Below are 18,780 nucleotides of genomic sequence, written 5' to 3' on the forward strand. Positions count from 1 at the left end.
ATTCGTATTTATCCATAAAGTACTGGAAGCCACACTGAAACAGGAATATGTAGCCTAATAATTGGACATAAACTGGAAACAAACTGGAGGGAAACAGTTTGATATCTCCTGACAATTGGTGTCTTTCCTCTGTGCCTGAAAAAAAAAAGACAAAACATATTAAGAGTGACGCGTCCGCGTCAGCTGGCAGAGATGCGCGTGGTTTTTATGAACAGGCAGCGCGTCAGAGAAGCGCTAATCATCAGCGAGCTGCAGAGCGGCGATGATATAAACATGTGATAGTAGCTCAGTTACCGCTACACCTGACAGGATTACACGCACCGGAGGTCTCTGCTCCGTCTCTCTGATACGCTGCTCTGCTGAGAGAAGAACATGGATACTGCGGATCAGGGTGCTCAGATAGAGCCGCTGCTGCCATCGGTAAACAGAAACTGATGTCTTGGGACAAATATTTACTAATGTACATTAATATTTCAGGACTAGTGTCAAGTTTAGTGCGTGTACTGCGTGGAGTACTGGTAAAAAAGATGTTGCTAAAAGAGGCAGGGAAAAAAAAAGAAATCGGGAAGCAGATTCAAAACGTTTGGCTCTCAGATGGTTAAATAATTAAGTTAACTGTGGAGTTTTGAGGAGCTGTGGTTCACCTGCAGGGATCTACTGAAAGCACGCTGCCACTCCAATCAAGAGGAATGGCAGTATGTCAGCTCGTAATATTTTATTGAATCCATCCTTTTAGTGAGCCAAAATGTAACTTCATCTCCAGAGGTATGATGGTAAAATTTCTGAATTGAAACAGACATTGGGAGGCTTTCATTGCTACTCCTTTAAATTTCAGTATGATGCTGTGTTAATTCAGTGATGCTGTAACATGCTATAACATTTTGCAAATGTAAGGTAAATCCCTGCTGTGACAGCTGTGTTGCTATTAATACATCATAATTCTGACAGAAGTGACTTTTTATCATCATATTATGTAAATATATTATAACTTTCATCTTGTTAATGTAAAATCAGGCATAGCTACAAGTTGCACTAATAAAAGCAGGTAGTCTTCACACATTCAAATTCTGCTTGAGCATGTCATTTGGAGAAGTCATCTCATAGAGGATGTTCACAGAGGGAGGAGGACCCGTGTTCATTGGTCTCTTCCGATCGTTTTAGTGGAGATTTGTTGTCATTATCTGCTGGCTGTTATTATGAAAACAGATTTTTCCATTTCTCTGAATGCTGGGAGTTGCGACCCTCTAATACGACTTTTAGAGCCAAATATAGATTTGGCTTTGAAACGTAAGGTCACAACCTCACCTTAAAAGTCACTCAGCAGTTAAGAATTGAACAGAACTCAGTGAGTTTTAAGAATTTAAGGACTGAGTTGAGCTTTTGGAAATGTTCAACTTTAAAAATTTGATTTGGTGTTTTATTAAATAAACTTTATTTGCAACTTTATGTCTTTTCAGGCCAGTTCTCCCATTGGATCCTCAGTTGGGCGAAGAAGTCTGGTGAGTTGCTCCTTGGGTTTTACACCTTAGATGGATGCCGTTAGGGTGAACTTGCCAATAAAAATGACCGTGGCTCAGGGGGTTAGGAAGCGTATCTGTAACTGGAAGGTCGCCGGTTTGATCCCCGGGCTCTCTGTCCTGGTCGTTGTGTTCTTGGGCAAGATACTTTACCCTACTGCGTACTGGTGTTGGCCAGAGGGGCCGATGGCACGATATGTCAGTCTGCCCCAGGGCAGCTATGGCTACAACCGTAGCTTGCCTCCAAGCTCCACCAGTGTGTCAATGCGAGAGTGAATGAATAGTGGCATTGTAAAGCGCTTTGGGTGCCTTGAAAAGCGCTATATAAATCCAATCCATTATTATTAAAAGTTACATTGATTATCATTTGCATTTGATTATCACTATATCATAAGTGAAAGAAGATAACAGGTTCATTCTTGGATCAGCAGAACACTCCAAGAGGATTGAGTGTAACACAATGACCTTGTGGTTTTACTTTATATACATACAAAGCAGAGAGGCGACACTATATAAACCAAGGTTTATCTGCTGTGCAGCATTGATGATGTCACAGCGATAATCTCATGATGACAGAGTGGCGGCACTGTCGATAGATGCTCGATCACAAATTACAGTTGTTTGACACAGCAGAAGGGCATCAGCATTTATCAGACATGGTGTGAAGCTGGGCAGCAGGAGCTCAGCTTCTACACTGTCTTTCATTCAGTCACTACTGATTAAATAGCAGAGGACACTAAGGGAGAGCTCATGCAGTCTGAAAACGAACAGGCACCTTGGTTTTTCAACAATCAGGTAGGCTACAGCTCATGACGCCAGGCATTTATGTTGATGATGTGAACTGTTTTATTGATGTGAAGTTTCTCTCTGCTGAAAACCCAAGTTTGCTGCATGTTTAACAAGGGAAAAAGTGTTTGGTTAGCGAAGAGATTTTTCAGTGTGTCCAGAATCAGTGGAAAAGCCCGATTAAAAACTGGCAAGTGCAACATTTTTTGCAGCTGGGGGATGGATGCAGACCTAAAGTCTGCCAAAAATAAGGGGTCAGAGCTGCAAAACACCTTACGTAGCAGCTCTGGTTAAAAAGTGATTTGGCGCTAATGTGTCCTCTTACAGGATGTTGAAGTTCGAAGCAGAAACATTTAAGGATTACAGTACATTTTGTGCCACATGAAAGCCTGTGCGGTTAATGATATCGCTGCCACTGATGGATTCAAAATTGCCACAGCCATCTGTAGGGATCAGATCCAAGTATGTGCCACATCCTGTGATATCACTTCAGCTGTGTGGTGTGCCAGCAGCCTTTAACATGATTTTACTGGGTGGATGCTGATCATTAGTCTTGAAAGTAGCTGTCTTTGTGCGTGCATTGGGTGTGGTTTCTGGAAAGTAATCAGACTACTATACAACATTGTAACTATTTTTGTTTTTTTAATATTTGCATCTGTTCTTAAGAGCTAAATGCTTCAGGTGTAAAATGTGCTTATAGGAACCAGTCAGTTTATAACTGAAATTGAAGTGATAACAATAGTAATAATATGAATAATAACCTTTAGTTATATAGGACTTTTTAACCTTATTTTACAAGGTGCTTCACATAAGAAACAAAGCAAGCTCAAATAGCCACCTTTAAAACTTCAGATTGTCACATTGACATAGTATTTATTGATCAGATCTTTTTCTCATGTGAGCCCAGCTTCCTTAAAAGGTGACAACAGTATATCAGTGGTTTTTGTGTTTATAGTTTAGCACCCTTTTTAGTCAGTAAACCCATACAAACCACACAAAATAGAGGTTATAGACACATCATAGTGCACTGCTTCAGTGTATACAACATTCCTACAATGAATAACATATATTGCCATTTATCATTAACATGATGCACATTAATACCATCTCACAGACTAATGTGGCTGGTGTTTTAGTAATAAATGCCGGCTTTTAATCTGAGCAGGATGTTGATCCGTAGCTGTGCATTTGTAGACAGATTAACAGCATCAGCCTCGTGGCTTGGCATGCCCATGTGGCTCTGCAGCTGTAAACAGCAGTGCCCTTCATTATCGTAATGCTCTGACGGTCTACTGGAGGTTAAGATGGCTCACGGAAAAAGCTGGTATTAAGCTATCAAGACAAAAATATTGACTGTGTTAATATTGGTGGGGTTTTTTTTAAATCAAGAGATTCAAAGCATGTAAAGGAGTTTCAATCTTTTGGTCAATACTGTGACAGGACTAAGAAACACCAACGTAGCAAAGTGCCTACTTCTGATAAGTCAGCATATTTAAATATCAGACCCATGAATGGCAGTGAAATTGTTGCATTCCTCATTATTTTATGTATAAATGTATTTTTTTTAGTGCTTCAATCAAAAAAATTGCTTTAAAGAAATCTGTCTATTTAGATTTTAGTTTAATGTGTCTAAGCCCACTGAATGAATAACCTGCAAAAAACCTTTGTGCTAAACTTTGGCCTTTATGCTTATAAACACAATAATTATTGAGTTTTTAGGGTGTTGTAGACTTCTGTTACCTGTTACATGGCTCTATTGATTCTGGTATTTTTTGTTAAGATACCCATTCTTGTTGTAGTTTCTGGATGAACGAGTTTGAGAAATGTAACAATCTTTTAAGTGCAAATTCATTTTTTAAAGATTCATTATAATACTTCACAGATTTGTATTTAGTTTATTTGGCACATTGACACATGTCAGGAAATATGTGTACTGCCAACTTCCTGTACAAATCTGCATGAAGCACAGGGACAGAAATACCGTTTTATCTCTCCACCCACCATGAAGCTGGAGTGAGCGGGCTTTGTGTTTTGTTGTAGTCAGTGACCTCAGCCTACTCTACATCAAACTTGCCCTTTCTGTCCTGCGCCTTGTTTATGTTGTACCGTGGTTATGCATCCATCAGATGAGCACACAGAGTTCAGCTGTAAGTGCTCATGCTGTTGGTGTTCATCTGTGTAATCCTTCAAAGCTTTGAATTTTTTTATAAATCCAAATTCAAATAATATTTTTTAAAGAAAAGGTAAAAGCACTGGGTTTCTATCTGTTCTCATATGACAAATAATGATTTTTGAAGGTTTTCTGAATCCCTTTTACCACCTCCTCACTTCCATTATCTTTCACAAGTATTACATAAGCTTTCACACCACAGACTGCCGGTTTTCTCTGAGATCTGAATCTAATCATCTAAATCCATGTCCAGTATGAATGGTTTTAAACCTGCAGGTTAATAAGACAGGAGGATGTAGGAAATGCTCAGTCTTGAAAGGGTCTTAATATGCTATTTTGTGTTTTCTTTCATAATTTTAATATTTAAATTGTTGCTAAGGTTTTTGCTCATATTAAAAGTTTGAAATAATAATGGATATTCAAGTAATCACAGTGAGGTAAATTCTTGGGTTTCAGACTCCTCTAAATGCTCAGTTGCACCATTTTCTGTTTACATTTAACTCTGTATGATGTCAGGAAGAGGCGATATTCCTTAAACAGTCATCTGAAGCACTCAGCTATGGCAGAAACATCCCCACCCATCTGCTGTTCAAGACTTAAATTTTCAAGTGGCAGCCAATTAAAAGAAAAGCCGGATTGAAGGGAAAGGTGAGGGAGAGTGTAGCTTGATTCAGAGGAGGAGGAACTGAGGGTCAACAGGGAACTATGTAAAGCTACTTTAGTAAGGTATAAGACTAAAAGTGTAATTGAGCATAATTTAATTTTTGAGCAGTCCTTAAGTTACCTAACCTCTTCATTTGTAATTGTTATTGCAGGACTCGGGGTTTTTAAACTTGTATCTACTCATAAAACTGTTCTTGCTGCAATAAAAAAACAAACAAACAAATATAATATCTTAACAAAGAGAGGGTAATTTATTTGGAATGTGCGAAGTATTGTTATAAGACATTGAACAACGGATAAACTATGAACTGTAATGTGCTTCGTTAACATAAATAACCAGTTAGGAGGAATGCTTACTTGATCAAATTAAATCAAACAGTGATTCTCCCTTTGAACTCAGTTCCAAGTCACCACAAAGGAGACATCTTGAACAAAAGTAAAACTTTCTTTGTGGGTGGGTAAATTATTGTTCGCATTGTGAGAAGCTTTCTGTTTGGACTAAGATCATACTCTTTCCTTTCCAAGATAAAAAAGTGCAATTAGTTTCCATGGCAGCTGCACCGTTCAGTTGGATAATGTGTTTGTTCATAATGTTCTGCAAGGGAGCACCAGGTCAACAAACATTTTATTTCATGCTATGTTGAGTCGGGATACGCCGGCATATTGCAGGATGATGTTTCTTCCAGTTGTTGGTGTAACACTGTATGAGTGTGCTTTAGAATGATGTTCATAATGCTGAATTTGTATTTGTGCATGCATTTGCGTGTCTAACAGAGAAATGACGATGAAGCGGTGGTGGACAGAGGAGGAACGCGGTCCGAGCAGAGAACCAACTTTGAGCAAGAAGATCTTGAAGGTACGTGGATGTACACAATGTGCTGGGAAATACCAAAAGTGTCAAAGAGTGAAAAGGCTTCTGCAGCTGAGACCGCCTACTCTGTCCTCCCAACTGCTGCTTTCCTCTTGACAGCTTTTTTACAGTTAAAAGATAAGAGCAGAGTGGGAGGCAGAAACTGTGGGTGAGCTGAGTTTGCATCAGAAATTTCACAATTGCCCAAAAACACGGACAATCGAAACAAAGACAAAAACTGTGGGATCTCTGGGCCACTAAAGGCCAGGAGCAAGCACTGTCTATATCTGCAGAAACAGATGATCAAAACGTTACAGATTCTCTTTTCTGTGAAAGTGAATTACAATTAGCAGGTTGGAGCTTAAAAATCTATTTTGTTTAGCACGTTATCACAGTTATTTTTGACATATATATATTGGTAAACGGGAGTATTCTCTTTTATTTGTGTGTTTTATGTTAAAACAGCACATACATACTTAATGTAGAAGTATTCTTTCAATATATAAATAATAGTAAAAATAATTACACTCTTTCTTTAAATATACATTTCTATGAAACCAAAGTGGAATATAAAATCAAAAATAAACTGAACTGAAAAACAGTTTGATGTTACTGTAAAGTGCTTCAGAACAACAATATTCATAACAGAATAGCTTAATTAATTACTTGTGTTTTTCATATATGTAGCATCTAGGAATAGCTTCAACAGTCATTCCAGAGCACACTGTATATACATGCAACCCTGTGTTGTTCTGCAGTGAACTGAGTGGGCTGACTCGAGTACAAACACAGACTCTCTCTATCTCTTTCTCTCCTCTACTGTCTCGCTCTCCATGATTGCTGTTTTATACTTCCACAAGGAGATACAACATTTACTGCATTTACACTTATTTTCAGTGTTTATGCCTGACAATTTTCAGAAACATTAAAAAAAGGAACCTAAGTAAAATTGGTACCTAACTCTGGGGGTGAACCAATGTTGTGTCTACACATAATAGACAACTTAGTAAAGAACCAGTTTGAAATAGTATCTTTAGGCATTTTGTCACAAAAACAAATCAGTTGTTTAAATTTCTTTAGCTGAATCTATAAAAAGTGCCAAAGATAACAAAGTTTGACATATAAAATAGTGTTTTTGTGCATGATTCCCCAAATACTATTAAATCTATAAAACATAAAAAACTTGGCATATCTTGGGATAGTTTGCAGTGTTTCTTTAAAAAATCTGAAAAAACTGGAGAAATGGAAGACAACAGGGGGAGGCCTAAAAATGATCTAGAGCCGTATCTGAGAATCATGACCAAAAAATGCAGCAAAGACCGACAACAGACCTCAGAGACTGATCTGGCCTTTCAGTTGGTCCATTTAATGTTCAGAAGTGGTCTCACTGGAAGGGTATAGCTGTCAAGAATCCATTCTTAAGGAAGAGAAACAGGCAGAAAAGACCAAGGAATGTTAAATTACACAAGAATTGGTCTTAAAATCAGTGTAACAGGTCTTGTGAATTGAATTTTTGGTTCAAATCATCATTAGTATGTGCAGGGGAGGTCATAATAGGCATCTGTAAAACATGTTGAAGGCACTCTCAAAGTTTAGAGCTACATTTTCAGCCAGTTGAGTTGGGGATCTCGTTAAAAATACTGAAATTATAAATGTGGAAAAGTGCTGTCAAAGTCTGCAGACTTTGATCCACCATGCAGCAACATCAGGAAAGCATCTGATTAACAGCATGAAAATGGTCTCAAACGCACTGCCAGTACAGTACAAGCATACCTGGACAGAAAAACACTGTGGAACACCATCAGTCATGGATTGGCCTCCCCAGAGCCTGAACCTCAATATTGCTGAAGCAGTGTAGGATCATCTTGACAGAGAACAGAACCAATGGCAATCAACATTGAAAGAAAAGCTTTGAAATGTCTGTTGAAATACTTCACACTTAAACACCTGGAAGAGTTCTGAGGTTATCTAACCAGTTGCTCTGTTAGATTAAAACAGAGAGGTGATCACGCTTTTGCAGCACAGCACTACATCTATGGAATAATCTACCACTACACTACACATCTGCACTGCTCAGACACATTTAAATCTTTTTAATTAATTAATTAATTAATTAATTAATTAATTAATTAATTAATTTTTTAGCATTTGTGACTTTATTGGATAGTGTAGCAGTGAAAATAGACAGAACACTGGGGAAAGACACACTACGAAGGGCCACGAGTCGGACATGACTCCCTGCGGCTGCACTCGGGACATATCTGGGGCCTCTTATGTGCCCCAGATAGACATATACCCAGTATAATAAATGCTCTTGGTCCTCTTTCAACGTTTCTAAAACCATCTGTCAGGAACTTAGGGATTATCCTTGATCCTGCTCTTACGTTAGATAGTCATGTTAAATCCCTTGTTCGGTCTTGCTTTTATCATTTAAGAAATATTTCTAAATTGAGCTCTATTATATCCTATACCGAACTGGAGATTGTTATTCATGCTTTTATCTCTTCACGACTGGACTATTGCAATTCCCTGTTTACTTGTTTAAATAAAGGTTCTTTGGAGCGTCTGCAGATCGTTCAGAATGCTGCAGCAAGACTTTTGACGAAAGCTTCTAAATTTTCACATATAACACCGTTGCTCATGCAGTTACATTGGCTTCCTGTTGAATTTAGAGTCCAGTTTAAGATTTTGGTTTTAACTTTCAAGGCTCTTCAACAACAAGCACCACCATATATCATTGAACTTTTACAGCCCTATGCCCCTAGTAGGTCTCTGAGGTCGAGTAGTCAGGGCCTACTTGTCATTCAGTATACGAGACTGAAAACTAGGGGTGATAGAGCTTTTGCTACTGTGGCCGCCAGACTGTGGAATTCCCTTCCTCAGGACTTACGATCCGCTGATTCATTGATTACTTTTAAAAAACAGCTAAAAACACATCTTTTTAAAACTGCCTTTTGCTAACTTTGTTTGTATTTTGTCTTTTTAATCTGTTATATCTTGTAAAGCACTTTGTGATCTCTATCTAGAAATGTGCTATATAAATAAAATTTTACTTACTTACTTACTTACAGTGGGATGCAAAAGTTTGGGCAAACTTGTTAATAGTCATTATTTTCCTGTATAAATCGTTGGTTGTTACAATAAAAATGTCAGTTAAATATATCATATAGGAGACACACACAGTGATATTTGAGAAGTGAAATGAAGTTTATTGGATTTACAGAAAGTGCGCAATAATTATTTAAACAAAATCAGGCACGGGCATAAATTTGGGCACTGTTGTCATTTTATTGATTCCAAAACCTTTAGAACTAATTATTGGAACTCAAATCGGCTTGGTAAGCTCAGTGACCCCCTGACCTACATACACAGGTGAATCCAATAATGAGAAAGAGTATTTAAGGGGGTCAATTGTAAGTTTCCCTGCTCTTTTAATTTTCTCTGAAGAGTAGCAACATGGGGGTTTCAAAACAACTCTCAAATAAACTGAAGACAAAGATTGTTCACCATCATGGTTTAGGGGAAGGATACAGAAAGCTGTCTCAGAGATGTAAGCTGTCTGTTTCCACAGTTAGGAACATATTGAGAAAATGGAAGACCACAGGCTCAGTTCAAGTTAAGGCTCGAAGTGACAGACCAAGAAAAATCTCGGATAGACAGAAGCGACGAATGGTGAGAACAGTCAGAGTCAACCCACAGACCAGCACCAAAGACCTACAACATCCTCTTGCAGCAGATGGAGTCACTGTGCATCGTTCAACCATTCGGCGCACTTTACACAGAGAGTGATGCAGAGGAAGCCCTTTCTCCGCCCACAGCACAAACAGAGTCGCTTGAGGTATGCTAAAGCACATTTAGACAAGCCAGCTTTATTCTGGAATAAGGTGCTGTGGACTGATGAAGCGAAAATTGAGTTATTTGGGCATAACAAGGGGCGTTATGCATGGAGGAAAAAGACCACAGCATTCCAAGAAAAACACCTGCTACCTACAGTAAAATATGGTGGTGGTTCTACACTGAACAAAAATATAAACGCAACACTTTTGTTACTGCTCCCATTCCCCATGGGATGGACGTAGAGACCTAAAATTCATTCCAGATACACAATATAACCATCCCTCCCAAACAGTGGTCACAAATCAGTCCAAATGTGTGGTAGTGGGCACATCTGCTATATTGAGATAATCCATCCCACCTCACAGGTGTGCCACATCAGGATGCTGATCTGACATCATGAGTAGTGCACAGGTGTACCTCAGACTGCCCACAACAAAAGGCCACCCTGGAATGTGCAGTTTTTTGCGCTATTGGGGGTCTGGGGACCCAGAACCGGTCAGTATCTGGTGTGACCACCATTTGCCTCATGCAGTGCAACACATCGTCGCATGGAGTCTATCAGATTGTCAATTGTGGCCTGTGGAATGTTGGTCCACTCCACTTCAATGGCTGTGCGAGGTTGTTGGATATTCGTGGGAACTGGTACACGCTGTCGTATACGCCGGTCAAGCACATCCCGAACATGCTCAATGGGTGACATGTCCGGTGAGTGTGCTGGCCATGCAAGAACTGGGACTCAGCTGCCATCTGCCCTGAACAATGTGAACCATGATTCATCTGTGAAGCGCACACCTCTCCAACGTGCCAGACGCCATCGAAGTCTGTTACGGCGACGAGCTGGAGTCAGGTCAAGACCCCGATGAGGACGACGGGCATGCAGTTGAGCGTCCCTGAGACGGTTTCTGACAGTTTGTGCAGAAATTGTTTGGTTGTGCAAACCAATTGTTCCAGCAGCTGTCTGGGTGGCTGGTCTCAGACGATCTTGGAGGTGAACCTGCTGGATGTGGAGGTCCTGGGCTGGTGTGGTTACACGAGGTCTGCGGTTGTGAGGCCGGTTGGATGTGCTGCCATATTCTCTGAAACGCCTGTGGAGACGGCTTATGGTTGAGAAATGAACATTCAATGCACGGGCGACAGATCTGGTTGACATTCCTGCTGTCAGCATGCCAATTGCACGCTCCCTCATTGCTTGTGGCATCTGTGGCATTTTGCTGTGAGACAAAACTGCACATTCCAGGGTGGCCTTTTGTTGTGGGCAGTCTGAGGTACACCTGTGCACTACTCATGATGTCAGATCAGCATCCTGATGTGGCACACCTGTGAGGTGGGATGGATTATCTCAATATAGCAGATGTGCCCACTACCACACATTTGGACTGATTTGTGACCACTGTTTGGGAGGGATGGTTATATTGTGTATCTGGAATGAATTTTAGGTCTCTACGTCCATCCCATGGGGAATGGGAGCAAAAACAAAAGTGTTGCGTTTATATTTTTGTTCAGTGTATATGCTGTGGGGCTGTGTGGCCAGTGCAGGGACTGGGAATCTTGTCAAAGTTGAGGGACACATGGATTCCACTCAGTATCAGCAGATTCTGGAGACCAATGTCCAGGAATCAGTGACAAAGCTGAAGCTGCGCTGGGTCTGGATCTTTCAACAAGACAACGCCCCGAAACACTGCTCAAAATCCACTAAGGCATTCATGCAGAGGAACAAGTTCAACGTTCTGGAACGGCCATCTCAGTCCCCAGACCTGAATATTACTGAAGATCTGTGGTGTGAGTTAAAGAGAGCTGTCCATGCTGGGAAGCCATCCAACCTGAATGAACCGGAGATGTTTTGTAAATAAGAAAGGTCCAAAATACCTTCAACCACAATCCAGACTCTCATTGGAACCTACAGGAAGCGTTTAGAGGCTGTAATTTCTGCAAAAGGCGGATCTACCAAATATTTCTTTTTTTGTGGTGCCCAAATTTATGCACCTGCCTGATTTTGTTTAAATAATTATTGCACACTTTCTGTAAATCCAATAAACTTAGTTTCACTTCTCAAATATCACTGTGTGTGTCTCCTATATGATATATTTAATGGACATTTTTTAATGTAACAACCAACAATTTATACAGGAAAATAATGACTATTAACAAGGTTGCCCAAACTTTTGCATCCCACTGTAGCATGCAACCTGCTCACCCACTGAACTAAACTGGCACCCACATGTAAATCTTATTATTATTTTAATTTATTATCTTTTGTATATATTGGATTTCACCAACTTAAAAAAAGTGCTATATAAATACATTTGACCTACAGGTAGCCTGATGAACGATTCCTGAAGACTATTTAAATAAAATACAACAAATGATTGAACTTCAAGCTTGTTAGAAACAAAATTCTGTTTTTGTTTTATATACTGTCCATTTATGGTTACATGGTACAATTTTCACAGCAAACTATAAAGAAAAGAGGTGTAGCTGTAAGCAGGACGGTACATATACTGTACAGTACAATCATTGGATTACTTTGAAATGTACTGTTGTAATTTTATCGCAAAATAAATAATGCAATATATTGCACCGTATGCTAAAATGGACCAGGTCACAATATTTATAGTCATCTATATTTATCAGTGGAATTAATATGCATTTTACGTACTAGAGTATTACAAATCCACCAACCAAAAAAACTTTTCCATTAATTTATTACAGTTTTATTGTTTTGTTTTTTAAAATGGTCATTATTATTATTATTATTATTATTATTATTATTATTATTATTATTATTATTATTATTTTAATGTAACCCTTGTTTCTTCTTCCTTTGTTTAACTAAGAAAATTGGCAACCTGGCAAATTGTTTCCATAATGAACATGTAGCTGAATAATCTTTGACAGTGTAGTTATAATTTTGATGCACATTTTCCCCCTCAAATCTAAGAAGGGCCTATTATCACTTAAAAATAATCTGATTATATAATCCTGTCTAGTTTGAAATCTGATTATATAACCTGCTACCACTCAGGCTTGGTTAGCATTTAAAAGATAAAAAAGAAAGCAGACATGAATCAACAGTGAGGCATCACAAATTCACAGAGGGCCCAGTATCACCAGGTATTACCTCATTACTAGGTAACTGCAAGAAAACATATAACACAAAGTCAGAAAGTTATAGAAATACATTTAACTGATTTAGAAGACTCTCATACTACCTCATGTTCTCTGTGTTCCCTGATAATTCACTGTAAGTAACAAATATATAAACAAAATAATAATAACGACAGCCTAACATTTCTTCTTAAAGTATTCTCAGTTATATAATTAATGCCATTTAAATAATTTTTAGTATTTATTTTTGTTATTGTTTTGCAAAGTTACATTTAATTTTTGCATTTTACAAAATGAAAGTGAAAAAGGCAAAACCTGCAGCTTTTATCCAAAATACAGTCTACATTATTGTTTGACTAACTTGAAATGGGCACTCCACCCTTTTCCAACTGAGAACCATTGCCTCAGACATCGACTCAGGTGCTAATTCTCAACCCATCTGCTTCACACCCAGCTTCAAATCACGCCAGTGCAAGCTGGAAGTCATCACTCATTGAAGTCAACAAAACCAGATCCTTAGGCCGCCAAACCTTTAACCCTCCACGCCTCGACTCAATGCAAACCAAAATCTTACTGCAGTTATACAGATACTAGAAACCACTAAAAACAGGTGAAGCTAATCAGACACAAGATTCAGTTCTAGCACTCAGTTTGCCTCCTGCTATGATCAGGGGCATGCTGACATGTTACAGGAGGAGCAAACAGTCGATACCTTCCCATCTGTCATTAAGGAGTAAAGGGAATACATTTTTACAGTACACCTGGAAAAAATATATACTAAAGCAGAAGCAGAAGAAATAAGAAGTAACAGGCATACAGTATACTTGCTTTAATATTCACAACTCTGTTTAAGCTAATTTGGACACAGATTCATTCTGGTTCATGTATCATTAATGACTTAACTGCTTGTCGAGTTAGGTAACGTTTTTATGTACCAAGTATGACATTAGCGCATTACATAATAGTTACACAGAAATCTGCAGGCGCCTGAAGAGATCACGATGAACTGGGCTGAAATAATAATTAATAATACATCAGATAAAGAAGGCTTTTCCATTTAAGTGTCACTGGATTATTGTGGTTTTTCTGCAATCTGTGGATGAAAAGAACTATCTGCTGTTAAATATCTGATGACTAAATGTTTGAGCAAAAAGGTCAAAGAAAAATAATCTTCTCAAACCACAGTTTCTTTTTAAAAATTGTTAAACACAAACAGACACTGCTGATTGCAGTTTTACACCAATGTAGCGATTGTGTCCAATCTGTGGAAGTGCGTCTGGTTGTGCTTTTTAGTATTCTGGTAGTCAACCGGCTGTGTGCAGGCAGGAGAAGGACCCAAAAGCAAACTATTGGAAACAGGGCTTAAACTCAAAATACAGCTTTATTTGCTGAGTGGGAAAAAGGCGATACACAACAATACAAAACTAAACCGGGAAATACTAATTCACACAGGAAACACAGTGAGGTCACACAGCTATGAGGGAGGACACAACACAGCACTGAGGGAGACTCTGACATGAATACACAGAAAGATAAAGAGGGACCTGGGAGCACACGGGGAACACGGCTGACACGAATAATCATAACGAGATAGGGGAAGCTATACTGAACAGAATGAACATGAAAACATGGGACCTTCACGATAAAACACGAAAGATGATGTGGGAGTGGAGGAGAGGCAGACGAGAGGGAGCGAGGGAACACGAGGGAGAGCACAGACGTGACGGGCTGGGGAAACATGATGGAATAAAACACAATGAGGGGAAACAAAACACAAGGACTCACACAACTCAAAACATCAGACTGTAAACATGCTTTTAAATTTAGACTATTTAGGATGGAAGCCACGAGTCGCCGTTGACCTTTTTGGTGCTTCATTTTTCATTTTTCAGGCTTGGAAGTTGCCCCTTGCTGACCCCGAGTTAATGCTCAGTGTGGCCTGGCGGCAGTAGCCATTACGTGATTACATCTTATCTGTCTGAGCCATGCGTTCGAATAAAATAAAAATACGCAGGATGAATGGATTAACACACAGAAGTAGCATTTAACCTGGGCAGAGTGAGTGTATTTTATAGTCTTTAATCATGTTTGTCCCCAGGTCACAGGACTCTCTACATTGGGGTCCACGTCCCTTTGGGCAGTACCAGACACCGCAGCCATCGCCGGCACCGCCACCATGGAAACAAGTACAGCAGGAGGCGAAGCAAGGAGCGAGTCCGCACCTTGGTGGAGGGTAGAGAGTCTCCGATTTATGGTACAGACATTATTGCTTTAAAGCAGCTAGTTATTACTTTGTAATAACCATAGGATCTTGGCTACAGTTAATCTCAGTTTGTACCAATTATTTGAATCCACTGCGTTTCTAGATACTCCGTCCCAAAGAGTGCAGTTCTTGCTGGGTACAGAGGATGATGATGAGGAGCACATTCCTCATGATCTCTTCACGGAGATGGATGAGATCTGTGTGAGGGAAGGAGAGGATTCGGAGTGGAGGGAAAGTGCCAGGTACTGTCAACATGGACACATTATCTACAAGGTCCTCGCTGAAAGCTCTGATTAAAAATATCCACTTACACTGATGTTTTTGTGTTCACTAAATTAAGTAACTGCAATTCATAGCTGCAATTGTGGCGCATTTTTAAATTCATTTATGTCTGCAATGGTTGTTGATGTTAAGATGTCTTTTCTTGTATGTATCAAAGATTATGGATCTCTGTTGACATGGTAAATCTGACATGTTATTTAAAGAGATATACACTAAAGAAAAGCAGTAAAGAAGGAGACTAAAAAAGTACATTTTAGAGAGAAATATATGACTTATACGTGAGCAGAGAGGGACCTAGAATGAATAAGTGTTGTTACTGCAGCTAGAACAGATGGCCTGCCAGTTTGTGGTCTGTTGGCCTCTCCTGACAGGAACTCAAATTCCTGTTGCAGGTGGCTGAAGTTTGAGGAGGATGTTGAGGATGGAGGGGAACGATGGAGCAAGCCCTACGTAGCAACGCTGTCTCTTCACAGTTTGTTTGAGCTGCGCTGCTGCATTATCAACAGCACCGTGCTGCTCGATATGAGGGCAAGTACCATTGAAGAGATTGCAGGTAATGACTTGAATTCTGTTTTCAAGAAATTTTACTTTTTGGGAAAATTTGTAACTATTTTCAATGTATAAATATGGGTTTATTAATCATTTGCTCAAGATTTAAGTGCAAGAAACTGAATGCATCAGCTTGCGTTTGTCTATCTTAGACATGGTCTTAGACCACCAGGAGTTGTACTCACCACTGGGAGATGAGCTCAGAAAGAAAGTGCGTGAAACACTACTGAAGCAGCACCATCACCAGAACCAGAAGAAGCTGGCTAATCGCCTGCCACTTGTACGCTCCATCGCTGACATTGGCCGGAAAACATCTGAGCTTCATCTGGATAAAAATGGTGAGAAAACCTAAGCGTCTGTCTCCTATAAAATAATATTCTAAAAAGAAAGAATCACTCTTTAGTTAAAGTGGTCACAACATGTTGCCTTATACCAACTGTTGGAAGTGTTCTAGTGTGTATAATTTGTGAATGCGCAATATGTGTATGTGTCTTTAATACATATGGTCTTAACTTGTGCATATTTCCATCTTTTGCTCATTCGTCTTCTGTCCACAATCTGCCCACCCACCTGCCACAGCCCCACTCAAGTGAACAGGTGCTGGTTTATACACTATGCCCTTGCCCCTTTACTAGCTTTTACTCAAAAAACACATTGCAGAGAGGCTTCTTGTGATTTATGTTGGCAACTCTCATGACTGGCAACTCAAAATAGATAATTTTGGTAGACAGAAACAGTTAAGTTAAAGAGAAGATTGAAAAGAAAATGTTTAATAGGCTGTATAAAAAAATGTTAATATTGGTCTTCATGGTGCAAAAACTATTTGATTGAATTTTGGGCTGAATTTAGTAACTGGAAGCTCTATTTTCCACTATCTTTGCCAGCTACATTTTATAAGCTTAAGGTTTGCCAGAATCCCAGATCACTAAATTAGTTACAGAACAAACCAAACTGTTTGTTCAAAGATTTTCTCATTTGAGGGTGTTCTCAGTGTTGTTTTATTTTAACAGGCCGTTTTAAAGCAACAATCTGAGATAAGCTCCACGTCATGTATTGTGAGTGTAGTAGACACTATAATTAGTGTTAATTTTTGACCCTGCTGTTTAATGAATACAGAAATTAGGCCAAACCTGTCAGGCAGCTTGGCAGTGATCACGTTGATGAGCATGGATTTTTTTAGACAGCAACACTGCTGAAATTCATTTTTTAAATCAATAATTGCTCCAGAAAGTTGTACTTATCTCTGTGTGATCATCCTCATTTGCCTTTATTTAATGAAATTAATCAGCTACTAAGTGTAGGTGACCACGGAGCGTAATGAAACTAGTTACAAAGCAGTTCATTAATAGATATCCAACTGAACAATAAAACAGAAGTAATTCAGCTTTTAACAATTTATTGAATAATTAATATTTGCATTCAAATACTTCATCATTTACTAAGTTTTGTTCAGATTTTATGTTTTCAGTTAAAGTATAAACTCAGATGGTCGCCATCATTAGCTGTTCAGTTTTTCGTTAACATGTGGCAGCAACAGACATGATTGACATGTTGAAGTTCAAAACAAGCATCAGAATGAGAGAGAAAGACAATTTAAGTGACTTTGAATGTGACAATAATAAGATTGATACCAGATGGGCTGGTCTGAATGTTTCTGAAACTGCTGATGTACTGGGATTTTCCCATACAAATATCTAACGCCTTTACAGAGTGTGAAAGAGAGAAAATATCCATATCCTGTCTTCTTGTTGAGCTGCTCTGAGTTGCTCTGAAGGCAACAGTAAGTCAAATGATCACTTGTTACAACCAGGTATGCAGAAGAGCATGTCTGAATACAAAAAATATGTCAGCCCTTGAAGCAGATAAACTGCAGCAGCAGAAAGCCACATCGAGTGCCACTCCTGTTATCTAAAAACAGGAAAGCAGGGCCAGAATTTACACATACTCACCAAAATTAGACAATAGAAGACTGGAAAATGGTCTGCTATGAGGACTTTGACCTCTGCTGCGACATACAGATGGCAGAGGGAGAATTTGACATTAACAATATGAAAGCATAGCTCCATCCTGCTTTTTATCAGTGGTTCAAAAATCGCTGCTGTTGGTGGTGTAATGGTGTGGAGGATATTTTCTGGTTTTGACTTTATGCCCTCTGGTATCTGGTCATTGTTAAATGCCACAGACTACCTGAGTATTGTTACTGACTGTGTCCATTGTCTTTATGACATGGTGACAGTTGGTCACTATGTCACCAAGCTAAAATAAACTTAAATTGGGTTCTTGAAGATGACACAGAGTTTATTGTACTCAAATGACCTCCACAGTCACTAATCACAATCCAACAGAGAACCTTTTTGAATGTGGTGGAACAGGAGAATCTCATCATGGATGGACAACAGTAACTGTGTGACGATATCATATCAATATCAACCAAAATCTTGGCATAATATTACCAGCAATTTGTTGAAACTATGCCACGATACTGTAGTATTTAAGGCAAAATGGGATCCTGTCTAAGCACGGTGGCACGGTGGTTAGCACTGTTGCCGCACAGCAAGAAGGTCCTGAGTTTAATTCCACCATCATGCCAGGGTCTTTCTGTGTGGAGTTTGCATGTTCTCCCCGTGTTTGCGTGGTTCTCTCCGGGTACTCCGGCTTCCTCCCACCGTCCAAAGACATGCACTTAGTGGGGATAGGTTAATTGGTCAATCCAAATTGCCACTAGGTGTGAATGTGCGAGTGAATGTGAGTGCGAATG

General features: G+C 39.3%; 1 protein-coding gene across 1 annotated transcript in view; it reads left to right on the forward strand.

Moving 5' to 3' along the window:
- Window positions 1–206: 206 nt before the first annotated feature.
- slc4a10b (solute carrier family 4 member 10b) overlaps window positions 207–18,780 on the forward strand; it is a 32,078-nt gene continuing 13,504 nt past the window's right edge. Inside the window, exons 1-7 of the mRNA XM_082508463.1 lie at window positions 207–420; window positions 1,458–1,499; window positions 5,911–5,992; window positions 15,027–15,182; window positions 15,295–15,433; window positions 15,866–16,026; window positions 16,175–16,360. Coding sequence (XP_082364589.1) covers window positions 373–420; window positions 1,458–1,499; window positions 5,911–5,992; window positions 15,027–15,182; window positions 15,295–15,433; window positions 15,866–16,026; window positions 16,175–16,360 — 814 coding nt within the window. The 5' untranslated portion in view covers window positions 207–372. The remainder of the gene's footprint in view (window positions 421–1,457; window positions 1,500–5,910; window positions 5,993–15,026; window positions 15,183–15,294; window positions 15,434–15,865; window positions 16,027–16,174; window positions 16,361–18,780) is intronic.

This window comes from Aulonocara stuartgranti, assembly GCF_965226115.1.
Source record: "Aulonocara stuartgranti genome assembly, chromosome: 16".
NCBI classification, from domain to species: domain Eukaryota; kingdom Metazoa; phylum Chordata; class Actinopteri; order Cichliformes; family Cichlidae; genus Aulonocara; species Aulonocara stuartgranti.